The sequence below is a fragment of the Carassius auratus genome, chromosome 41, assembly GCF_003368295.1.
Source record: "Carassius auratus strain Wakin chromosome 41, ASM336829v1, whole genome shotgun sequence".
In the NCBI taxonomy this organism is placed as follows: domain Eukaryota; kingdom Metazoa; phylum Chordata; class Actinopteri; order Cypriniformes; family Cyprinidae; genus Carassius; species Carassius auratus.
Genome location: NC_039283.1, coordinates 2,282,449 through 2,308,626, shown reverse-complemented (window position 1 = coordinate 2,308,626; position 26,178 = coordinate 2,282,449). Strand labels below are relative to the sequence as shown.

The 26,178-nt window shown below is 36.2% G+C and overlaps 4 protein-coding genes across 6 annotated transcripts in view; 1 reads left to right on the top strand and 3 right to left on the bottom strand.

Annotated features, from left to right (window-relative positions):
• LOC113059477 (collagen alpha-6(VI) chain-like) overlaps positions 1-26,178 on the bottom strand; it is a 1,020,620-nt gene that overhangs the window by 221,800 nt on the left and 772,642 nt on the right.
• LOC113059542 (T-box transcription factor TBX20-like) lies at positions 1,909-9,376 on the top strand. 2 transcript variants are annotated; one of them, XM_026228097.1, is made up of 8 exons: positions 1,909-2,346; positions 3,437-3,671; positions 3,926-4,090; positions 4,516-4,624; positions 4,967-5,125; positions 5,410-5,486; positions 7,342-7,454; positions 8,125-9,376. In XM_026228097.1, the coding sequence occupies exons 1-8, from the start codon at positions 2,220-2,222 to the stop codon at positions 8,463-8,465; spliced, it is 1,326 nt and encodes a 441-aa protein (XP_026083882.1). In that variant the 5' UTR covers positions 1,909-2,219; the 3' UTR covers positions 8,466-9,376. The 2 variants fall into 2 exon arrangements, with proteins under 2 accessions (XP_026083882.1, XP_026083881.1); XM_026228096.1 differs by having other exon boundaries at positions 7,339-7,454.
• Positions 12,479-20,003, bottom strand: LOC113059547 (homocysteine-responsive endoplasmic reticulum-resident ubiquitin-like domain member 2 protein). The gene is made up of 9 exons (XM_026228101.1): positions 19,789-20,003; positions 18,893-19,235; positions 17,956-18,033; positions 15,874-15,960; positions 15,583-15,722; positions 15,359-15,484; positions 14,121-14,444; positions 13,917-14,019; positions 12,479-13,085 (listed from the first exon to the last, which is right to left on the bottom strand). Exons 2-9 carry the CDS (start codon positions 19,037-19,039, stop codon positions 12,909-12,911), a joined length of 1,182 nt encoding a protein of 393 aa, XP_026083886.1. The 5' UTR covers positions 19,040-19,235; positions 19,789-20,003; the 3' UTR covers positions 12,479-12,908.
• On the bottom strand, positions 21,476-23,307 carry pkdc (protein kinase-like domain containing). Of its 2 annotated transcripts, none has more exons than XM_026228114.1 (2): positions 22,943-23,185; positions 21,476-22,854 (listed from the first exon to the last, which is right to left on the bottom strand). In XM_026228114.1, exon 2 carries the CDS (start codon positions 22,851-22,853, stop codon positions 21,879-21,881), a length of 975 nt encoding a protein of 324 aa, XP_026083899.1. In that variant the 5' UTR covers position 22,854; positions 22,943-23,185; the 3' UTR covers positions 21,476-21,878. The 2 variants fall into 2 exon arrangements, with proteins under 2 accessions (XP_026083899.1, XP_026083898.1); XM_026228113.1 differs by lacking the exon at positions 22,943-23,185 and adding an exon at positions 23,203-23,307 and having other exon boundaries at positions 21,479-22,854.

Genomic DNA, 26,178 nt, shown 5'->3' with positions numbered 1-26,178 from the left:
TCTTCTAAACTAAAAAACAACAACAAAAAATAAATAATAATAATGAAAATGTTGCACACATAGACTACTGTAGATATTAATCATAAGTTAGCCTAATAAATAAACAGAATAAAGAGGGAACTACAACCATTAATAATGACATTATTGCTCTTAAACAGCAGGTGATATTCGGCAAATGATTTTCTGGTTGGTCACATCTTTGCCAAGCACTAGTAAAACCGTGACTCTATGTAGCCTAAATCCAAAGTTGCTTATAAAAAGCGGACATGGCAACACTGCACCTGACGAGCATGTTTTGGCTTTAGCTTTAAAATTCGCCATGGTCCGGCTGGCACATCGGCCCTGAAAGTGTGAATAATATTCAGTAAGGAGTTACGCTAAGTGGGAAAGCTTTTAGCACATTATCCGCTGGCAATTGCACAGTAATCTAATTTTTTTTTTCCAGCCAAGGTCCCTTATAATATATCTGCAGCACTGGATTTGCATTTGAGTGTCGCCTTAATGGGTTTAAACGCTGTAGATCTGGGGCTCTTGCGTCTCTCCAGAGAGAGTGACATTTAGGTGATTCCTCAAGCGGAAAAAAAAAACAAGAGTCAGCGCTTTTAATATATATATAGGCCTAAATATTTATATACTGACTCTCACTCGGCGGGAGCACGCGCAGGAAGTGATGACTATATGACTAAATGTAAATGTAATGTCAATGCCACAGCCGACCAGCTGAACCCAGGCTAGGCTTAACGCGACAAACCAGTGCTTTTTGTGTGAAACGTGTTAGTTAAAATCTGCAGTAATGATTTCACCAAGCTTGATCGACATAAGTGTTAGACTTGACAAAGGGCCTGTGTCTCAGTTTTGGCATCAAGCGAGAGCGGTGGCCTGAGGTGGCGTCTAGACAGGATTTGTTCTAACAAAAGTTCAAAGAATAACGCAGAAGAAACAAACAACAACAACAACAACAAAAACATAACTGTTACAAATCAGATAAGTTATGTTGCTGAATCTACGAACATAAAAACATTGATAATAGGTTAGTAATAATTATAATTTATTTAATTATAGAATACAACTATAGGCTTATTTAGATTAGGCCTATTTATGTTATTTAGTATTTTTTCTTTACTTTTGATTGGACTTTTCCGTTCTAATTTATGGTTAGCCTACTAATTAGTCAAATTAATAAATAGGCCTATATCAATTTCCTGATTAGTTTTTTCACTGGTTTGTAAAGACAGGACTGTGTCGTTACAAACAAAATCAAGAAACTGATAGGCCTAAATGTTGTTTTTCTCTTTCCAACCTTTATATTTATAGCAGCATAACTGGCGAGTTTACAATTCTTACAATATAATTTTACTTTAACTTAAAACAGGCTAAATAGCTATATTAATGATTTTAAAACGTCTGGATGGACCTGTGTTTTTGTCGGAGATAAATGTTCTGAGTATTGGATTATGTCATAGCTATACTCAAAAATGTGGGAACTTAGGACAAATAAAACAAATACCATAAGTTTAATTATAGCTTGGTGATAAAACATTTGTCATGTTAAGGAAGTATGGCTGGGCTTCTATAACATTCCCTTACAAGATGTGTACATTTAAGTTTTCATGCATGATGGAAGGTTATACAGGTGTAGACAGATGTGACGTGTTTAAAACTGATGAAGTTTATTTTTCCCTTTGGCGAAATCACTATTGGTGAACTCATGAATATTAATAATGTCGTTGTGACGTTCCTTGAGGTGGCCAGTCACAAAGCTTAAATATTGGTAAGCCACGCCTCTCCCAAAAATCTATTCGTTCTTTCAGCAATTCAGGAAGGTCGACGTCACGAGAATAAATTAATATTCATCAGCCAAGCCGTCATCGTAGTAGGATTTATAAATAAGCTGACCATACAGTGGAGGGTGTTGAATAACCAATGATCTAGAAGCCACACAACGATTGGTCATGGCTGTGCACGACGGAGGGGCTAGTGATATGAAGGGGACTGCAAGTGTCCAACACTTACTTTGAAAACCTTGCATGTGCAAGAGAGCTAGAGGGTGACTGGAGCGAGACACACAATGTCCCAACCGATTTGGAAGTAACACACGGAACAGCCTGTAGCCTGCAATCTTCTTAGTCCTTACTCAATTATCATCTTGCAATTTAAAGTCGTTTCGGGGCTTAATCTGGATATTTGTGCTGTTGAGAATAGTTTTGAGCACTCGCATCATGGAGTACACCACTTCCCCAAAGCCTCAGCTCTCTTCAAGGGCGAATGCCTTCTCCATAGCCGCGCTCATGTCAAGTGGGAAACCGAAAGACAAGGAGTCGGAGGAAAATACCATCAAGCCGCTGGGTGAGAGCAGATCAACGAGATTTGATAGCAGCAGTGTTTTCTTGTTTTGCAGCAGTGACGTGAGTTTGCGCGTGAGGCGTATCAGTGTCAAACTCCAGCAGTTATATGTAAAGGAAAATATAACCTAGTAAAATAGCCGAGTATTTAATTAAACCTTGTTTATTGGCAGTGGGTTATACAATTGCGTGAGCTTGTGCGGTCGTAAAAAGTAAATATTTTAACATTTGAACACGTTAGATAAAATGTTAGCCTGAATGCACTGTAAGTCGCTTTGAATAAAACATAAAAGCGTCTTCTAAATGCATACATTTAATTGTATTAAATTTCATTTAAAAAATGGGGTAATTGTGACTTGACAGTGTAAGGAGTAATTCTACTAAACTTTTTTATAAAAAGTATATAAAGGAAAACATTACATACAAAATTCAGATTTTGTATTTGGCCAATTTGTGTTGGTTTTTGAAGATTATTTATTTATTTATTTGTTTATTTATTTTTTGCACACTTTCCTGGCAAATCAAAACGAACATTTAATTTTCTAGGAAAACAAACGACAAACCATCTCGTACGGCTAACAGTTTATTTATATTTGCAGTATAAAAATAAAAGAGAAGTCTAATTTGCCTGTCAGTAACTGTAAGATTTAAAAACATTCATATTTGTGGGTTTAATGGCCACTGCATTGGAATATCTTTAGTATTTCTGTGCCGTTTGTAATATTACGTTTCAGGCTAAATTGATTACAGTAAAAAAAAATACATATCTAATAAATATTTAAGCACATAAAACCATTCATTTTAGGCTATTATTAATATAGGCTACCTATAAATAATTGCACTTTATCAGTTATGTTTCTACATGCAGTGATATTATTTCTACATTTCATATAGGCTTTTATATTCTATTATATTTATAACTAAAGCAAATCATGTAAACAGTATAATGTGTGAAATTTGTTTTCTTTTTTTTTTTTTTTTTAAGAAACAAACCAATATCTGCATGTTAGTCCCTGACTTGAAAACCTTTTGTAACACCAACTGCAATCAATTGGCGCACATTTATATTTCATTACTTCTTTTTTTAATTCTAGAACAATTCGTAGAGAAGTCATCGTGCCATCCAAACATCAGGGACCTGTCTTCGTTGGAAGCCCACGGAGACTTCAGCGGCAGCGGCGCTCCGTTATGTACGGAGCCGCTCATCCCCACGAGCCCCGGCGTCCCCAGCGAGGAGATGGCCAAGATCTCCTGCAGCCTCGAGACCAAAGAACTGTGGGACAAGTTCCACGAACTCGGCACGGAAATGATTATCACAAAATCTGGAAGGTAAAAAAAACAGCTGAAATTATTTTAATTTATCAGTATTTTCAAACCAGTAGACGAATTTGTTTAGTAGCCTAGGCCTAGGCCATCTTTATAGACGCATTTAACATATTCTTTTTAAAGGACATGCCTATGTTGTCAGTATAGCCAACATCTAAAATAGGCTATTTCAGCTAATTTGTCTATTTGAACCAACATCTAAAAATCATGTGTAGTCTACTCATGTAGCTGAAAGCCACTTGATGTTGTTTCAACAGACGAATGTTTCCGACAATACGTGTGTCATTTTCCGGAGTGGATCCGGACGCCAAATATATCGTACTAATGGACATCGTTCCGGTGGACAATAAGAGATATCGATATGCCTATCATAGATCCTCGTGGCTTGTGGCGGGAAAGGCAGATCCACCTTTACCTGCTAGGTAAGAATCTTGACATTTCCTCTATGCGTTGTTTTGTTATGATTACTTAAGTTGCCAAATCATCAACAAATCGTGAACAGCCGGTGAAACTAAAAAGAGAATATATCATTACAAAACATAGCCTATTATTTTAGATGGCCCTACATACAAGTTGGTGTGGTAATTCACTTTGATTTTGTACGCTACGTGTAGCCTAATTCAATTAGATTTGAATTTAGCACGTTCTGTTATTTTATGTTTTTACTTAAAATATATATATATATTTAGCCTATAGTCATTTTTAGATTCAAATCCAAACATAAATATTGTGAAATGTATGCTAATTATAGCTTAACGATAAAATGAATGAAAATCGAATCACATAAAGCACATTCAAACGGATCTACAGCATATACTTATTAATGTATTCCCTTATAATTTTACAGGTTGTACGTGCATCCAGATTCGCCGTTTACAGGAGAACAGCTGTTGAAACAAATGGTTTCTTTCGAAAAAGTGAAGCTTACAAACAACGAACTGGACCAGCACGGTCATGTAAGAAGAAACGAAATCTGTAACGATTTGTATTTGTAAACGCAAGTGGCTTTACAAAAAATATATTTGCCTGTGAAGATCAATTGTTTCATTTTTGTTTTTAAATAATTTGACGATGATAATTCAAATATGACATTTGGATATACAGGAGGCATAATAGGTTTTGTTGTTGTTTTGTTTTACTAAATAGTAATGCCTGCAGTAATGTGTATATATATACATTATATAGAATAGTATAATTATATAATAATAATAATAATATAATAAATAATTGCTACATTTATATTTTTATAGTTTTCCTGCATCACATAAATTCAAATTTTCTCACACTTTATTTAACAGATCATCCTGAACTCCATGCACAAGTACCAACCCCGAGTTCATATCATCAAGAAGAAAGATCACACCGCGTCACTTCTTAATCTGAAGTCTGAGGAGTTTCGTACATTCGTCTTCACTGAGACAGTTTTCACTGCAGTCACTGCTTACCAGAACCAGCTGGTGAGTACAAATCAACCAGTTTGCGAATCCCCTTGCAAGGCACCTGGAAAAGCCTGTAGTAGCCTATATTTGTGCAAGAAAACTTATGTTTTGAGTATTTATTTCCCCTATTGGCTATTTTTATGAATCGGTTCCTCTGTAAATAGTAGTACTATTTTGAATTTTTAAAAAGTATATTTTGGCAACTGTTTAAAATGGATTCAATTTTAGCAGAAGAATTTACTGGAAGTGGGAGAGGAACAGAGCTGCTGGATTAATTTAGTTGTGTCCTATTTTCACTTCAGATAACCAAACTGAAGATTGACAGCAACCCTTTTGCTAAAGGCTTCAGAGACTCCTCCAGGCTCACGGATATTGAGAGGTATGAGGAATTCTGCTGCTAGTGGCGTGTTGATTTCTGACCCGTGCTCGTGCAGTGTGGGAGGAGTGAAGCGTGTGTGTGGTGGGAAACGTTCAGCCAAACTCATTAACAAGTGCACAAGTGGCTTTTCATTAGTCTCATTAGACCTAGACGTGTGTGGGCGGGTTGGTACAATAAAAGCTGAAAAAAAAAACGTTAGCCTAATTTAAGAGTGTGGTTCATGCGGTCAATTAAGAAATACATTGAAGTATAATAACAATAATAATACTATAGCAAAAAGGTAGAAAAAATGTATATTATCATAATATTATATAATATTAAATTACTAGGCTTCATCAAATTTATTTATTTATTTTTTGTTAAGATCAGCTAGAAATAGCTTCTAAGGGTAGGCCTAACATTTTCAGCTTATCGCATTTTATAGTAGGCCTTTATTTATTTATTTGCTTTTCATATATTTATGAATTTTGCCCACCTTTGAATGTGTCATATGACCTCTGAATGCCCTATATATTTAATTAAGTCAATAGTAACTTACAAGATGACCACAAGAAAACACACTTGAAATTGATCGAATCGCTCAATCGCTTGATAAAGTTAGAAATGCTGAAAAAAAAAAAAAAAAAAGATTTTGGAAACGTGCTCTCAAAATACACAACAAAACGAATATAAAATTTAAATCATATCGAAATAGTTGCAGGTTCCCCCTTGGTGTCATATATTTATTTATTTTTATTGCTTTATATTTTTTAATAATGCACTTTTTGCTCGCTGTTGAATGTGTGTTATGAGATCTCTAAACTAAATACCATATATTTTTATTTAGTCAATGTTGACATATATAAATACAAGAAAAATGGTCTCTTTTCTGACCCAAGAATCACGAGCAAAACAACTGATGGCCTGAAAAATAATCTGATAAAGCTAGAATTGCTGGAAATGACCGGTTTTGGCGACGTGCTCTCAAATTAGCATTCCAGTTAAACATTTGCCAGCTAGTTCCATTTCGAACCCCAACGAAAGAACAAACTAAAGTCAATGACTGCCAAAAATACCACACAAAAATGCATCCTGTTCCATCTCTCTCTCCGTCTCTCTATTTCTTTTTCTCTTTGGAAGGGCTGTGAATTAGATCTGATCAATTGATCTTCAGGGAGCTGCAGAAATCGCATTAGTCTGGAGTCGGGCACTGCACTAAAACACAGCGTAATTCAATTGAGCCCCGTGACTGATTGAAAACAGCCACCCAAGTTGTAGGGCTGTAGGCCCCTCTCCTCGGAGCGCGTCGCAGATAAAAACACACATATTTGTATTGCGCTGCTGACAGATATTGCACTTTCCTAACCTAATTGGGAGGCTAATGTGGACGCATGGCTCTTGTGATGCAGACCATCTCAGCCTGTCTGAGGAGTCTAATCTAACAGGAGCTAATGCATTTACAGCAAGGCTAGCAGACACACTTCTCTCTACGCACTTGTTGTGTGTTAACATATTTGTATGCCCTTGTTGTTTAAGCAAGCATGACCTGTCTGATTCATTGAACTCACAAAGCTGCAGAGAGACACTCTACATGTGTAATTCATACCCACAGTCTGGTTTTGAACCCCACTGGCTTTAATTTTATGGACAAAAAATTGTTAAAACATTCTTTTGTGTTCATTTTTGGAGATTTGGAATCTCTTTAAATGAGAAAATATTTTGTGACGCCTTGAAAAAAAAATGGTTTAGTTGATTAAAATGCACTAGATTTAGGATATTTAACCAGGTCAAAAGATTTTTTTTTTTTTTTTTTTTTTTTTTGCAGTTGTGGATTTAGAGATATATTTTGGGCTGTTGTCTTTTGGTTTTGCTGTAGGGAAAGTGTTGAGAGTTTGATCCACAAGCATTCTTACGCCCGGTCGCCCATTCGGACTTACACTGGTGATGAGGAAACCTTGGGTGAAGATGGGCTCTCTGCACACAGTAGAGGTAAGAAAACCCTTCTGTAACAGTAAACTGTACGCTAGAAATATTCTGTTCAATTTGCTTAAAAATAGCAACTGTGAATGCTAGAAATTCACAGTAAAGTGTTTCAGGATGACTGTAGTTTTTACAACAAGTGATATAATCTTAATATACCAATTTATGTTTTGTAATTAAATATTTACTGATAACCACCATGATACTGGTAATAAGTGGTAGTATTAAAAAACTAAAAAAAAGTACAATAAAATGTAATCATATGTAATGTGTCACACAGTTTCCCAGTACAGTTTTTCACTAATGGCAATTCATAGTTTTATTTCTATTTACAATAAAAAGTAAATTTCACATAATGTAATGTAAACCACTTATACTCTTAAAAATATCTATAGTTCCATTAAGAGTCTTGGAAAATTTCCGTTACACACAAGGTGCTTGAAGTGAGAAAATTATTTTAGATTTTTTTAAAATGTTCTTCATTCTAATTCTAAGAATTGTTCACTGAAAAGAACCAAAAATGATTCTTCTGTGGCATCGCTGCAAAAACTCCCTTTTTCATTAACAAGTTTTTATTGTAAAGTCTTTTTGCTGTAAAAATCACAAAAAAAATGTTTAACATTATGGTAAATATGCTAATTGTATGGTACAAATAATTAATTCAGTTCTTCCCCTGTAGGTTCAGCATTCACCGCATCAGACAACCTCTCCCTCAGCTCCTGGGTCACCACAACGTCTGGCTTCTCGGGTTTTCAGCACCCTCAGTCTCTGTCTGCCATCGGAACCAGCACAGCGTCCCTGGCCAGTCCTCTTCCTCACCCCATCCAGGGCTCTCTACCCCCTTACAGTCGACTGGGCATGCCTCTCACCCCATCCGCCCTGGCCAGCTCCATGCAGGGCAGCGGGCCGACCTTCCCCTCCTTCCACATGCCACGCTACCACCACTATTTCCAGCAGGGGCCCTACGCCGCCATCCAGGGACTTCGCCATTCTTCCACAGTCATGACCCCGTTCGTATGATTCCTGTCACCTCAGCCTGAAAAGAATTCCCCATTACTGGCATGCAAAGACATACGCCACCCATACACATGCAAAAAACATGCTTTCACGAAAGGAAGAACCACATGTAAATAATACAGACACAGCATTGACGAACGACCCGGACGTGCTGCTTCTCGCAGTTGTGCTGGAGAAAAGGTGAACGAAATGCCCAACGGACACGGATTCTTGTAAAAGAGACTTTAAGCATGAGTTTTTAGCGTTGATAAGAGACTCAGAGATCCGTCTTCATCTGCTATTCATCTGTGATAATGCTACCTTGAAAGGGATAATACACCAAAAAATTAAAAATTCTTTCATTATTTAATCACCCTTGTGTTTTTCCAAACCTGTATGACTTTCTTTCTGCTAATGAGCATAAAAGGTGTTTCGGTGCCAGATTTCTTCAGAATGTATTATTTTGTGTTTTGGAAGTCAATGGGAGGCAGCTTTTTACCAAATATCTTCTTTTGTGTTCTACAAAAGGATATAAAGTCATGCAGGTTTTGAATGACGCGCGGGTTAGTAAATGATGACAGAATTTTCATTTACATTATTGGGTGAACTATCTCTTTAATGATGCGTCTCATTGCCTTTATCGCCACCCAGCGCCAAATGAGTGAGAAAGTAACACTGGACTACTGCTTTTCTCATTCCCCGTGATCTATCAGTTCTTAATGATGTGATACAGTATCTGTGGAGCTGCCAACCACTCAGCCCTCGTGTTCAAACTGTCGACACTAGAGGGCGCTGTGCTATATGAAAACCGCAGGACTGGATGGAAACATGTGGACCCAAAAATGCTGGACAGGTTGATTTTATCTTTCTGCTCTGATAAGTTTCTTTTCTTTAAAAACTGTTTAAGGCATTAAAATGTATTTTATATTTAAAAAGACTGTTCTCCAGGATATTGATATTCTGTAATAATTTACTCACCCTCAATACATTTTTTAGTTTAAAAGACAACAGTGTGATGAGGGTGAACTGCAACCGATATGAACCAGCGGACAGTGTGAGGCCATTTCTACAAGTAACAACCAAGAAAACCAGAGAAAAATGGACAGGTTTTGGAACTGGCTAATATTTCTTTCCAGTACCAGAAACTGATCTTAAGCCACTCGAGGCTGCTTGTCATCAGCCAGCTTGCAGGAAGTCTACACCTGTAAATAATGGGCTACCTTTTAAATAATAGTCTCGTCTTCCCCGGGGGAATGAGGGAAAGTGGGTGATTTGTGGCTGAAGTGTTCCTATTTGTACAGTCACATCAACGACAATTCATCAGCATCCTGTAACCAGATCACAGAGAAACAGCACTAGCTGTAATAGGCAGATGAAGAGGAACTGGAGTGTGTGTGTGTGTGTGTGTGTGTGTGTGTGTGAGGAAGTTGATGCTGCCGTTTTTATTTATCCTTCAAATTTGAACAGAACAGACAAGCATAAATACACAAACAGAGCCACACAATACAGATATTCAGTCAATCTTTCTGCATTTCAGGGTTCAGGGTGTTTTATTTAGATTGAATGTGTTGTTGTCTAAAGTAAAGCTGGTAAAAAAAAATGCCCACCATTTCAACCTTTGATTTGTTATGAACAGACAGAGTTGCAATATATTAGCAAATGTTTTCTCTTTATTCCTGTTTTTGTTTGTTTGTATGTATGTATGTGCGTATTTCTAAACCAGCTGTATCCTATCTATAAGGAGATGTCTGACCATTTTTGTTTTGATGCCTTTTTTAAGTGCAATATATTTATTTCAGCTATAAAAAGATATGGTTAATGTAATATTTGATGCAATGATAGATGTTATTTGTAAACAAAAAGAAATATATATCACCCCAAAATAATGCTGTGAGTGTATGATTTTTGCATTGTTGTTTCATGCTGCCCTCACAATCATTGTATTAAATAGCTATAATATATACACACCCTTAAAAATAAAGGCTCTTAATTGGCATTGATGGTTCATATGAAGAACATTTAATATCCACGGAGTCTTCAAATTCTACAAAAGTGTTCCTCACACTAAGAAATCTTGACCAAAATGTTCTTCGGGGAACCAAAACTGGTTCTTCTATTGCATTAATGCGAACACCCCCTTTTTTTTAACCTTTATTTTAAAGAGTGTAGCATATTGAAATTAATCTACATTTTAAGCTTATTTACAGTATGAAATTTGCTCTGAACTGATATCTAGTCAATTAAAAGTTTTAATTTATTTTTTTAAGAACACAGTTTGTATACCAACCAAAACTCAATTTTCTGTCACTTCAGAATCTTTATATATATATATATATATATATATATATATATATATATATATATATATATATATACATATAACAGTGCATTTATTGATTAGTTCACATAAATGGATTTGCTAGCTAAATCCCCAACAATTATCTGCCTGTTTCTGAGTAACCTTACACAGAGGTGACACCAATTATTATATATTATTCTGCATGCATTATCTGTAAGGCATGACGCTGCAGGGCAGGAAATGTCTGAGGTATCTGTAGCATAATTCTAAATATAAAGATGGCCTCTCTATCACACAGCCATCTCTTTCATGGACAAACCAACAAATCGATAGCAGGTCGTTAGTCACCGTTTCACCAGGAAGAAAAGGCACTTCTACCCTGTGATAAAAATCAGTTACATCCTTTGAAAATAAATAAGCAAATAAATAACATCCAGTGAGAGGGTGATTGGATTAAAACGATAGGAGAAGGGCGATCTGAGGCCATGAGCTATGGAGAAATAAATTGAAAGGAACAGGTCACCAGGAAGTCCATTTTAAGGAATAAGAGTGTCATTTACACAGCAAGGACTGCCAGCTAAGTCTAATGTAATTTTGTTCAGCTTTTTTTCTTTCCCGCTATGATTTTCTAATTTATCCCTAAGACAAAAGGAGCACAATTATGGGCAGGAATGGAAAACTGTCTGCTGCCTTTGCCAGTGAATTAAGGTTAAGCCACATCCCTGTCAATAGAGTCCATGTTCTTTATTTCCTCTGTTAAACAACGGTTGACCATATAGATGCACTTACTTTTGAAAAATATTTACATAATTAGATGGTAGATTCAATTTTGGAGTCAAACAAAACACTTTTTTTTTCTTGAATGCTTGGAGAGACTTTTTTCACTCTCTTATTTCTTATTAAGGTTAGAATAGGCTGGAGTCATGATGAAATCATGGTCTGACAGACACAGATCTGTTCTCCTGATAAGAGTTGTCCTACCTTGAAAGACAGACTTTAACCCGATTTGTCCAGTTACTTAGTGGAGTCCGGGTGAAATGAGCCCAATAAATGTCTCTGTCATGCATAATTAATTGTGTTGTTACAATGAACTGTACAAAATCCATCTTCATTTGATCAGAGGTTTTCTGAAGGCACTGAAGTGCATGATGGTCTGCTTTTTTGTGTCCATCTCACCAGTGTCTGTATATGACTGGACGGAAGGCTGAAGATAGAATACAGATGACAACTTTTATTTCAGAATGTAGAAGGGACTTTGTGGTGTTAAGGTGGCATATACATATGTGTGCAAGCTCTTCCCAATGCCATCAAGTATGTCTCATGAAGAATTCTTCCCCAAGAAACAATAGTTACACAAAATGGTTTAATTATAAAACCGATAGCCTTTATTTCTTGAATATCTATCTATCTATAATCATCTGTCCACTGAAGATATTGGCAGAAGTACTTGGTGCATCACCACTTTATCTACTTTAAATGTTGTCATATAAAAACAATATAACATAAAAGATCATAGTATTTAGATATTATAGCATATAGAATGCATCACGTTCTGAATGACCAAATCCTACTCCTATATATAGGTGTAAATCTTAAGGAAAGTTATATTTAAGAGAGTAAGAAAAGTTATTAACAGAAGCATCTTTTAAATCTGTACATGTAATTTTTTTTTAATCAGTGGCGCCCACTAGTGGTGCATCAGTTGACCAGCTGAAGAAAATCAAAACCACGAACTATGATAAGAAACCAAAACCTGACTTTATTCAAAAACACACCTTATTTTAATGAGATGCATATATTCTTATCTGTAAATATTTACTATTTATTTACACACAAGAAAGAGAAAAATAGTTATGCACTAAAGTAACTGCATGATTCACTAAGTCTTAAGCTCTTATGTTTATCAACCAGTCTTGAGAAATAAAGTATTTCATAACAACATGGACAGCACATATATGAAACCTCACCCTGACTTGTTAACAAACAAAGATGGGAAGAAAAGCATTGGCATAGGGAGACAACTGAATACCATTGAAGCAGCATTACAGACTTTCCAGGACATGACAGACCATGTTGTACTTGTTTTTGTATTTTATTATTATTATTTTTTATGTCTACTGTCAATTTCTTCTCCCCACTGTCCACAGACAATGTGGAGAGATCTAAGTTCAGTTGGCAGCGAGTGGAGGACCCTCAGGGATGAGGGAGGTGAAGAAAGTGCTGATGAACGACCAAGAGGCTGAGAGGAAGCCCGGCTGATGAGGGTCTGCGTTCATGGGTTCTTCAGGACCTTCCTCCCCGCTGTCCCCCTCATCTTCCTCCATTCCCTCATCCATCATGCGCTCCTATGGAGGAAAAAAATAAAAATGATGGGTAGGTTTAATAAAAATACATATAAAACCATTACTTCAGTTCATGAGAAAGATGTATATCATTTTCAAGAAATTTTTTTAGGACGATGTGTGACCATTCTAAGATTACTGGTATCAGGCAATAATTGTGAAGTATGTCAGTACTCCCCTGACAGTCTTAACAATATATAATTTTTATATATTTTACAATATATATTTTGCAATATACACTATTGTTCAAAAATTTGGGTTAAGAGTTTTTGAATGATAGTAAAGTCATTTAGAATGAATAAATAAGTGAATAAATAAATATATATCCGTGTATAATATGAAATGTTATTTAGATTTTTTTTTTTTTTTGAGTAATGGCTGCTGAAAATTCAACTTTGCATCACAGGAATACAATACGTTTAAAAAAAATATACAGTATATATACAGTATATATATATATACAGTATATATATATATATATATATATATATATATATAAACTATTTTAAATTGTATTTTTTGTCTATATTTTTGTAGAATTAAATACATAAGACTAATTAAACATCAAACAGTAAATAGTGTAAAATGTTCATTTGTTAATTAAAAATAAAATTTCAATATGCTCCATCTTTAAAAAGTTTAGACAAACCAAGCCCATTATCATCTAAATTTTTCACATTTGAAAATAGACAAGTCATTAAAAATAGAAAAAAAATTATAATATACATAAATATTTGAGACATCCAACGTCTACAAACTTTTCTGTTCTGTCAGTATTTCTTGATTTCTAGATATCAGCAACAATATTGGCAAAAGTCAACTACTATAACTAACCATCTCTTGCATATCCAGATTTTGCTCAGCCTCATCCTGAGGGCCTTCTCCAGCTCCTGGATTCTGTAGTTCTGCTCTAAAGGGAAACCAGCCCGCCTGGTGCCTGGAGGACACAAACAGAGACAGTGAGTGCAAATACAATGTTCAACTTCCTACAAGTCAACTTCTGCTTATCAAGAAGCTTCTATTTCGAATATGACCTACAGATAAACCAGCAGCATGGCACCGATCACCACAACGAAGCGGCCAAAGGAGGAATAGAAATAGACGATGCTGAGCAGAATGGCAGCACGTGACACTGTGTACATCCAGTCCAGCCAGTCTCGGTTGAGCTCATCGTCGTTCAACATGGCTCCTCCCTGAGCATTCATCTGGATGTTGGGGTTGGCAGGGTGGTCCTCAGGGACAGGGTTGGGCCCCATAGGGGCTGCAGGTTCATTAGGCCGAGCCGGCTGAGTGGCGGGGCCAGCACTGGGAGCGGGAAATGGGGCCGCGCTGGACGCCCGGGAGGCTGCCATGGCTGCATGACTGAAAGATTGTGAATGAAAAAATGATGAACAAAATACAGTGCACATCAATGAACTATGTGATTTAAATGAATTGGAAAGTAAAAATGGTTCATTTTGATTTAATGTTGTCTTTATAGAAAAAAAAAACCTGTATAGAAAAAAAGATATGCATTTGCTCTACTAGTAAAATATTTTTTAATGCTTTTTGAAAGAAATCTCTTATGCTCACCAAGGCTGCTTTTATTTGATCAGAACTGTAAAACTGTGAACAGTATATTAAAATAAAAAGTAGTTTTTTTTTTATTGTAATAATATTTCAATGTAATTCACAAATGTGATGGCAACACTGAATTTTCAGCAGCCATTACTCTAGTCTTCAGTGTCACCTGATCCTACCGAAATTATTATAATATGTTGATTTGGTGCTTTTTCTCAATTAGTATTGGTGATAAAATATTAATAATGTTTTGAATATATTTTTTTAAGGTGGAAAATAGTTTTTGCTTATTTTATCAACAAAATATTTTTGTTGAAACGGCATACACTATATGATGACATAATAATAAATGTCTTTCACTTTTAATCAATTTAATGCTTGCTATAATTACTAAATAAAAGTATTAATTACTGCTGAAAGTTCAGTTTTGCCATCACATAAATTAATTTCAAAAACATTTCAAAATAGAAAAAATGTTCACAATATTACTGTTTCTACTGCATATAGGATCAAATAAATGCAGCCTTAGTAAGCCTAAAAAAAATATAAAATAAAAGTCTTCTTTTTATTAATAATTATTAAAAATGTTTGACCTGTCGTGTATGATTACAATGATTTGCACAACTATTTTCTGAAATCTCAGCATGAGAGGGCTCAGATAGATTATCCAGGGTCCTAACCTCATATTTAATAACAACTGGGCTGTAGTAACTTACTATTGCATGTAATAATGGCGTGCATACATCTGCTGCCACCAAAACATTTGCATCGGCATGTACATAGGATGGGCGGGGAAGCCAGCAGCAGGACCACCTTGCATGGGAAGAGGCATTCCTTCAGGCCTAATGAAATATCCAAAATGAAACTTAAAGGCCTCAAAGCTCAACTGAACATATTTTGCTTTGAGTGGGTTATTTGAGAGTGCCATTTGTGTCTTTACCTCTGCATTACACCAGTAGGGGCAGGATTGATGCCATGTGTTTGTGTTGGGTTCCCTCGGTACCGTAGACCATCAGAGTTGGCTGAAATTTCCTGACTAGGGGTCGAGGATGAGGAGGATGGACCAGCACTGTCTGATGTCTATGAAGAAAAAAAGAGAAAGAACAATAGACAATGTTAAAACTTTAAAAATATCTTCTTTAGTGTTCAATAGAAGAAACTAAAAGGATACCGACATGATAATATATTATGTATCATAATAATCTATTTCTTTTTTAATCTATGTACTCACTAAAGAACTGGAATTGTTGCCAGAAGTGGGGGATGATGGGGGGCTTTGTGACGCACACACCAGGTGGACCATGTGGTATTCATCTTGCTGTTGAAGTTAAAGAAATTCAGTGATTAGACTCAGTACAAAAAAACCTGATCTCTGGTCAAATACTTGAGAAAAAAAAAGAAAAAAAAAAAGAAAGTGTTGTTTATTGTATTCTTTTAAAGTGGACACTATACAAGTCTATACAAGTCTATACAAGTTTTGCATCCAGTCTGTCTCATTTGTAGAGTTGAATCCAGTCCGAGTCATTTGTATGGCTACAGTTAGCATATTACATTTCCTACCAGAGACAGTAGTACTGGACTATATGATTACAGACCTGTGGCTTTAATATATGTGGCCATAAAGTCATTTGAAAGACTGATGCTGGCCCACCTGAAGGACATCACTGGACCCTTACTAGACCCCCTGCAGTTTGCTTACTGAGCCAACAGTTCTGTGGATGATGCAGTTAACATTCATTATTTCCTTCAACATCTGGACAGATCAGGGGCTTATGTGAAGAACCTATTTGTAGACTTCAGCTCGGCCTTCAACACTATTATACCAAATCTCCTCCAGTCCAAATTAACTGAGCTCTCTGTGCCCACCTCCCTTTTCAGTAGATCACCAGCTTTCTGACAGACAGGCAGCAGCTAGTAAGGCTAGGAAAATTCCCATCCCACTGCTCTTTCTCCTGTTCACAGCTGCACTGCAAAGGACCCCTCTGTTAAGCTCCTGAAGTTTGCAGACGACACCATACTTAACAGCCTCATCCAGCACGGAAGCGAGTCTGCTTACAGACAGGAGGTTAAAGAGCTGGCTGTCTGGTGCAGCTACAACAACCTGGAGCTGAACACGCTCAAAACAGTGGAGGTAATAGTGGACTTCAGGAGGAACCCCCTGTGTGACCAAAGTGTGAATCCTTAAAAGGGATACAAACTAAATGATTCCTAACACCATGTCTACACTGGATGCAAGCAGCGCGACAAAATACTATAGAACTACTGATCTATAATATAGATTAGTTATACAGATAAGTCAATATAACTCATTATAATCAGTGATGCGGTCTACACTGAATGTGGCGCGGCGGGACACCACAAATCCCTGAAAGTAAACTGCTGCATTGTTCTATTTATGTGCTGACAAAAATTTCACAGCATTTTCAACAGTTGCATTGACATGTCCAGTGTAGAAGTCTTTAGCTGATACGGTGCGGCGCCACATGTCAACTGTCGCGTCCGATGTAGACGCGGTGTAATGACTGGAGAGATAACAGATAGGACAATGGTAAATGATTTGTAGATCCTCAGTACCACTGACAAACATATAATCTTGTAAAATATGTGGCAAGTACCGTTGCTTCATAGTGTAGACATAGTATGTGCGATCACGAAAATGAGAGTTAATGTCATTCTGTTTGTGTTTTGGCAGCTTCTGTTACCAAAATTTTTTTAACCAAAATCCCCATGTGTAAACATACCTGGCAATAAAGCTCTTTCTGATTTTGATTGTTGTTGTTGGTTGATGTACAAATGAATTTAACAAATGTCTTTGGTTACTATGTCATCTCTCAGTGCTTTAAAAACATCATGTCACAGTTTAGCTTTAAAGGAAGTGGAAGTAGCAACAGCTATTTTCTTCTGCATTGTGAAATACATCCCAGTGGAACAAATTATAACAATGAGCCTTGAATTTTTTAATTACTCAAAAACATTTTTTTTTTTAATGAAACATATGCATGGATGAACAGTTCACAATAAGACGCATTTAGTTATAAAATAAAATAATATAAAAAAATAAAATAAAAACCCATGATCATTGATCATTTGGGTCTGGATGGCCTGATACCAGTACCTAATAACAAAAAATAAAAGATTATGATGATGAGATACACGTTTTAGAATCTATAAAGTAAAGCAGTATTTTAAACATCTCAATCAGAAACACTCAAACTGTTTGAAGCGGCATCAAACTTCTCTTTAAAACATTTGACTTGTTTTTGTATACTGCATCAGATTTGATAATAATAAAAAAAAAATACAAGAGGAGTACCTTTCTTAGCACATCCCTCAAATGCAAGTGATCCTGAAGAAGCCGTCCAGAATAGACAAGTCTCTGATCCTTGGATAACTGAAAGAAGGAACATAAACATGGACTTTTTATAACTAAGCTTGTCTAAATGCAAGAAAGGTAGGGTTTGATTAAAAATGTGTTCACTAAAATCACATAAAATAAGTGTCAGCATGTAAAAAAAAAAATTTATAAGGAACTTGAATCTGAACTGCACATCTGTGCATGGGGCTCTCGGGCAAAATACCAGCAATGTCAATCTTTCCTGTAGAGCAGGCAGCATCTAGCTGCCATTTCCTGAAACCAACAAGCAATTTCATAGGATTCTTCTAAAAACATATAATCATCATAAAAATAGGTTTCAAAAGACCGAACCTTAGCTAAAATGGTAATTCTGTGATTTAAAAATAGAATTCTCCTTAACCTAATGATAATTTTTTTTTTACTGAAGAAAGCAATATAATGGATGGAGTATTTGTATTTCAGCCAGAATTAATGGTTTGAAGTTAAAATCATTTTAATGATTTGCTTATTACAAACATGCAGCTCTTTAACTTTTCACAAGACATGGACTGGAGTTTTGTGGATTATTGTTTTTTTTTTATCAGCTGTTTGGACGCTCATTTTGACAGCACCCATTCACTGTAGAGGATCCATTGATGAGCAAGTGATATAACGCAAAAATTCTCCAAATCTGTTCCAATGGAGAAGAAACTTATCTACATCTTGGATGGCCTGATGGGGAGTAAATTTTCAGCAATTCTCATTTTTGAAAGAACTATTCCTTTAAAATACTGCACTAATGATTAGTGAAACACTAAGACTTGGTCATAATACTAAACAAAAAGAAAATGATAATTGGCAACAGACTGACTGAATTTATAATAGAATAACAATCTTGACAAAAATATAAACTTACCGGCTTGCTAGGATACACTTTGGATATGTGTGTTTTCAACTTTTCTACGGTCCAGTTCAAAAAACAACTGATGGTCTGGTCATCATACTTCTGGTTGGGTGCCTTGATGACAAGAGTAACGGGGCTGTCAACTCTACCCTGGTCCATGGTTCATAATAAAGCAGCGCTTGAACTCTGAAACAGGAAAATCACACTGCACCGGTTGTCCTGTTCAAGGACAGGGATATTTTGCTTCCTCAGACTTGATTCATGGTTGATAAACGGTTTAAGTATCCTTCATGTTGCTCTCCACAGTCAAATTTCAGCGCAAGGAATGCACAACAGGTGGATGCATTCAATCAGCCTATAAAGAAAAACAGAGGTAGAGGAAATATGTTACTTGTAAATGAAAAAGTGACACTTGACACTGTATAAAATACCAGTTTTGTATGCCAACAGGCCTGTTAAATCACCACTGGCAATGGTAGATAGAAATTAAATGATTAATTTCTCATCATTTCACTCTTAACACCCAACACAAGCATGGCAGCTCTGTAAAGGGCCACATTTTCATTTTGTGTGTCAGATTTTTGTGTGACGATGGCAGAAGTTTTTTTAACAAAAGTAAATTAATATAACACATAACAATACAATTGTATTATTTATGAAATAATACGAGAATAAATGCAATGCATCATATTCGTGACAGTTATCAGACATAGAGATACGAGACTAGTAACCGTTACTAGGTAACATTAACTAAACAAAACGCTACAACACATATTGTGGCCTCGTATTAACTGTTTGTCTGCTTGATCAGAAAACGAATATGAATTGTTAAAAAAAGGTTTCTCTGTTAAATTATTAAATACACAGAAAACAAACAAGCATCAGACGACAATGACCAGCTAGCTTACCCGAGCTAGCCGGTGAGCTACAGGGTCAACATTAATCCCACAGACAGCAAGAATGCCCAATATGAGTTGACATTAAAATAAATAGAGTATTTTGCAAGCATCAGGAGAGAAAAACAAAAATATAGGCAGCCGTGAAAAAAAAAAAATCTTCCCCAAAGATTGTTTTCGTGCAAAATGGAGTCACTCCGGGCGTGACTCCGGAAATGTCGTCAGCACGGCAGAACAGAAAAGACAGTTCCGAACATTTGGGCTTCATGACCTTTCCATGAGCCTTAAAAGAAAACAACACGGTTCTAAAAGCTATTCCAACAGATGCAATGCAGCCGGTCGAGTTCCATATTTTATATGGACAAAATGATACAAAGGAGTCGGTTTTGTTACTGGATGGCATTGGCATTTATGATGCAAAATGCAATAATAAACATATTTGCATGATATTTTTTTAGAAGTGAGGCCGTATTTTTCCTCGAGGCAGATCCCATTGGGTTGCCTTAATTGACAATAGGCTATAGACTGGAGAAGAGTAGGGCTGTTACCACATAAATATTTTCTTCCTAACAAGACCAAAGAGGTCTACTTTAAAATACTGCACAAAATATACCGTTAATTTAACTGTCCGAATATGTTAAAATTCCTAATATTTGCACATTTTGTGGTCATGAAGATGAAACATTCATATTTATTTTACCTGTGAATTATAAATAACATACCAATTCACAGGTAAAATAATAGAATAGGTTTATGGGAGGATCACTTCCTACTCTGTCACACTTTTTGATTGAAGTACTCACTGCTAACATCTTTTTGTTTTTATCTAGCAATAACAAAATTGTAATATTTTTCTGAAGATAGGCTACATTAAAATTAATTTCTTGTGACTCTGAATAGGTTAAGCCTGCTTTCTTTGTTTTTATTTTATTTCCATCTCGTTGTCATTAAATAGACTTTTTATTTCATGTGTGTGTGTGTACGATTACTCCCTTCTTTTATTTTATTTTTTTAATGCTTTATGTTTTTCTAAAAGGGATTGCATATTTTCATGTTTTTGAAAAAACAAAAAACAGTTCAGTACATTTGGAGATGTTTCCACATACATAGAGGAAGCACGTATTCACTGACCTGAGATCAGCTTTGCGATTTCTTTTTCTTTTCCAATGCAGCTATGGGGTATTGTAGGCCGTTCCTAGCTCAGCATGAAGGCAAGGCCTCTTCTCAAAGGACAAACACCGGTTCATGTACAGATTAGGCTTTTCCAATAATTTTTTTAATGTACCACACAACTCTTCAAACTTAAACTTATTTTTACTTTTGTCACTATGTTACATTAAATGCAGCTAAACCATGTAACTGAATAAATGTATTTAGTGGATTATAAAGATAAAACAGATAGACAAACTTTTTTTTTTTTTTTTAGATATAAACAGATTATTTCCCCATGATTTTATATGCACCTTGTTCAAAAGAGTTTTTCAATCAGTCAAAACAAGTAATTCAAATAACCTCACATCGGGGAGCAATTTTGATATAGAGCACTTATGGTAAAAAAACAAATACAGTTTAAAAAAATCATAATTTGTTTAAACAAATAATAAAATGTTTAAAGAAACATAATGAAAGTTTCTAATGAAGACTTTATAATTTAAAGTTTATATGAGAGAAGAGTGTATGGGTATGTATGCTTTAGCATTAAACATTAAATGTTGTTTAAAGAAAAATATGTATCCATTAGACAATTCTAAAACAATCTAGACAAACTGAAACATTAAACATTAAATAGAAGTGTTCACATTACATACAGAATAAATCCAGTTCTCTAAACAAGCTTAATGATACCTTTATAATTGTATCTAATTATAAAATTTTATTATGAAAGATGAATGTGTGGGTATGCTTTAACATTAAAAATGAATACGGAATACAAAAAATAAATAGAAATACATTTTAATATTACAATTAAGTGCTCATATTACAAACAGAATAAATCCAGTTCTGAAATAATCAGCATTTTGTGGTACAGCCTCAAGAATAATTTGCAGTCCAGAGTCTTTTGTTATTATAAAAGTCAAGTCACATCTTTCTTCCTCTTTGTTTCAGTTCAATTGAGATTGCTTCAATTTGTTTAAAACCTCCTGAGTAAGTCTTTTGCTATACTTATTAATCTTGTGATGACCAGGCATCCATCCAAGGAGGAAGCGATGAAAGTCTGTCCAAGCGAAAGCGAACATGCTTCGCCATTCTTTCTCCAGCTCTGGAAAGTTGGCCTTCCCGTCCAAAGATTTCCGTAGCTCTGAAAAATAGTGATCCAGAAGGCCAGGCACTCTCTTTTCACACTCTTTCTCATCCATACAGCTGCCCAAAAAGTAGATAACATCCTTCATCCCACACCCTCCACCAACATACTGAAAATCAACAGCTGCGACCTGTAAACCATCCTTGGAGAAGCAGAAATTAGCTAGTTTTGCATCACCATGTAGAATTGTCTTAAAGCGGCAGTTGTTGAGGATGCTGTCTATCTCTGCAGCAGCTGCTTTGAGTTTTTGATCTGACATGGCTTCTAGCTCATCAGGCCTTGTTTCTAAATGCCAATACGTGCCTATAGGCCAAAGACCTTCTGGGGCAACGTTGAGGAAAAGTGCATGAAAGTTGGCAATCCAGCTGAGGCAGGCCTTTATTTCAGCATCATTAACAAAGGTTTTTCTCACCGGGAAACCTACAACATCAAGGTCCTCTAAAACTATCAACTGCTCATCACCAAATGACTGGACAGCAAGACAAGCGGGAACTCTGCATTGTTCGTTGGTAGTGTAGTTCTGGTACCAGTGACTTTCAACTTGATAGGATCGCACCTTGCGCTGGTGAGATATGTTTGTGTTCCAGCCCCCTGGATGTTTCTGGCTTTGGGGAAACATTACATGTTTGACGACCACAGAGGGACGGTCACATCCCTCCAAGTAGACTCGTACTATTTCACCATAACCGCTCCACAAAGTCTGAATCTTCGCACCAATCTGCAGAGACTTTGCTCCGCATGCTTTCAAAACCAAGTCTGTGTGTTCCTGCTTCATTCTGGAGAATAAAATTAGCAGAAAATTTGGTTTTAATTAAAATGCATCATCACTGAGCATCAATTTACCACTAAAGAAGTACGTAGTACCGGTAACGGAATAAAAGCCAGATATAAACGGATTCACTTTAGATTTTGGGCTGAGATTGGCAACTGAGATAATTTAGGAAAAATCTGCATAAAACGATATCTTGGTTGCAGTTCGACCATTGAATGAATAAACATAAAGGTCGAAGTAAAACAAAAATTAATGCAAATCCTTAAATGTGTTGTCGTATCTCAAAGAGAAAAGGAGGAATCGCATGATTAGCTAGCTACTAACTTAAAGATATTACTGTGAATACATTTACCTTATGAATCCTGAAGCGAAACGTGTTAAAGAAAGGACGATGAGATTAAGGGTTCACCTTCCGGCATACAGAACAATGCATTCTGGGAAATGTAGTCTTTGGATGAATAAAACGAACCTCTGTAAACAATTGTATTCTCATTATTATTTCTCAGAAAATCTAATTGAATACCACGAGGAAATTTACTTTTTTCTCCAGAGTGTATTGTGGGTAGTTATTAAAGGGAGAAGAAAAATAATGTTTATTAAGTCTTTTGAGTGACTGATGAGTGTTCCACATAGTTTTATGACCTATGATGACCTGGAATGCTGGGAATCCTAAGAGAACATAATCGTTTAGAGAAATTCAGAGTTTTAATGAAGCTAAATAAGTTAACATAATAATATAATGGCTTCTTAGAGTCAATATGATTAACTCTAGATCAACAGAATTCTGGCTGCTGGCCCTTTGTCATATCTTAACAAACAAACACTTTTTTTCTCTAATCTCTATGGAGAGTGGAGACCACAGTTCCTGAAGCTCGCTGCATTAACAGGTAGATGGATTACAATCCACATTACAGTCAGTGGATGATTCGCTGAATTAGTAATTTGGTAGAAGTGCTAACTGCTAACTACTAACTGCTAAAGGCAGATCAACATTGCAAACTTTAATATAAAGCTCCAGCAAGCCAGCAGGCAAATCATCATATAGAATATTTAGCAGTTTGTCACACTTTAATTCTTGTAATTGAGTATGTTTCCCATTATAATCACTTGTCTTGATCCATCACATTGTTCTTAAAGAGAAACTTTTAAAATGTAGTTTTCTTACAGTGGATTGCTGTTGCCATTGTTCAGCAGAGAGTTACCAATGTGTACCTCGGCTCCATCAAGCCTTTCAGGACAGCAGTCTTTTCGGTTGGTGATAGTTATGGAGGTCACTATGTACTTATCTAGTAAATCTAACCTCCACCATGGGTCATCTTGCATCTTGGTATTAGTACAGGACTCATCTTCAAAATTTGAGTCACGATTTCCATCAGTAGCATTAATGGCATAGCCATGTGCTGACCAAGGATTCTCGACCAGATCTGATTGTGTAGCCTTGACATATAAAGCAAGATTTCTGGCTGACATTTATGAAACATTATAATCAAAAGTTATTTATGGGCTTTGTACATGTATTTGTTTAAATGCATTATTTTCTGTATAGATACATATTAAGTGTATATTACTGAAATCTATTGAATTTTTCCATTATTATTGGCAAGGACAAAACAGTTCAAGACAAAGTCCTTATATGAATAATATGCAGCAAACTTTAATATGTTTACGGTTTAAATATAAAAATGCAAGTCTATGTGTATGCAAGACAAAGCAATTAAGGAAATTTACCAAAATATGTGTCTATATATTGTGAAGCCTGTCTGTATTTTCAAAACAAACCAACTGTCTGTTAAAACTTTACCTTTAGCTGTAGTCGTGTCTGTAAAATAAGGCATAATAAAAATAAATGTAGGAAAAATTCTGCTACTGAGATGTAAATCAATTCAGAAAATTCCATGCTTCTAAACAAATTATGAAATCAGTTATAATCCCATTTTATAATGGAATTATACGAGTTTTAAGATTTAACAGAATGTAATTGAAATAACTAAAGTCATTTAAGAATCAGAATCAGAATCAGAAAGAGCTTTATTGCCAAGTATGTTTGCGCATACAAGGAATTTGTTTTAGTGACATAAGCTTCCAGTACACAGAGACACCAACACACAGACAAAAAAAAAAAAATGTAGCCAAATAAATAAGTGTATAAAAAATTGTGCTATAAATGATAATGGGATAGAATTGAAAAAGATGCAGGAATGTACTAGGATGGAGGGGTAACAAATAAATATAAGGATGTTGCACTTTTGTTTGCATAAGCATAAGTGGGGAACATTTAACTGTTCATGAGGTAGATTGCCTGGGGGAAGAAACTGTTTTTGTGCCTTGCTGTTCTGGTGTTTGCGGCTCTGAGACGCCGGCCAGATGGCAAAAGTTCAAAAATGGGGTGACTTGGATGTGAGGGATCCAGAGTGATTTTATGAGCCCTTTTCCTCACTCTGGATGTATACAGTTCTTGAAGGGTGGGCAGGGGAGCACCAATAATCCTTTCAGCAGTCCGAACAGTTCTCTGTAGTCTTCTGATGTCCGATTTTGTTGCTGAGCCAAACCAGACAGTTATAGAAGTACACAGTACAGACTCAATGACGGCTGAGTAGAACTGTTTCAGCAGCTCCTGTGGCAAGTTAAACTTCCTCAGCTGGCGAAGGAAGTACAACCTTTGTTGGGCCTTTTTTACAATGGAGTCAATGTGATTGTCCCACTTCAGGTCCTGAGAGATGGTGGTTCCCAGGAATCTGAATGACTCCACTGCAGTCACAGGGCTGTTCATGATGGTGAGTGGGGAAAGTGCAGGGGGGTTTCTCCTGAAGTCCACGATCATCTCCACTGTTTTGAGCGTGTTCAGCTCCAGGTTGTTAAGACTGCACCAGACAGCCAGCTGCTCAACCTCTTGTCTGTAAGCAGACTCATCACCGTCCTGGATGAGGCTGATGACTGTAGTGTCGTCTGCAAACTTCAGGAGCTTGACAGAGGGGTCTTTAGAGGTGCAGTCGTTGGTGTAAAGGGAGAAGAGCAGAGGGGAGAGAACACATCCCTGAGGGGCGCCAGTGTTGGTGGAGCAGCTGTTTGATGTGAATTTCCCCAGTCTCACTAACTGTTGCCTATCTGTCAGAAAGCTGGTGATCCACCGACAGATAGAGCTAGGAACAGAGAGCTGGGTCAGTTTGGTCTGGAGGGTTGTTGGGATGATGGTGTTGAAAGCCGAACTAGTCCACAAACAGGATCCTCACATAAGTCCCTGTTTTTAAGTAAGTAAAATATCTAGCAATGAGAAAATAGACATTAAATAGTTTTTTGACAAGTAGGTTACTTGTATAACATTATCACA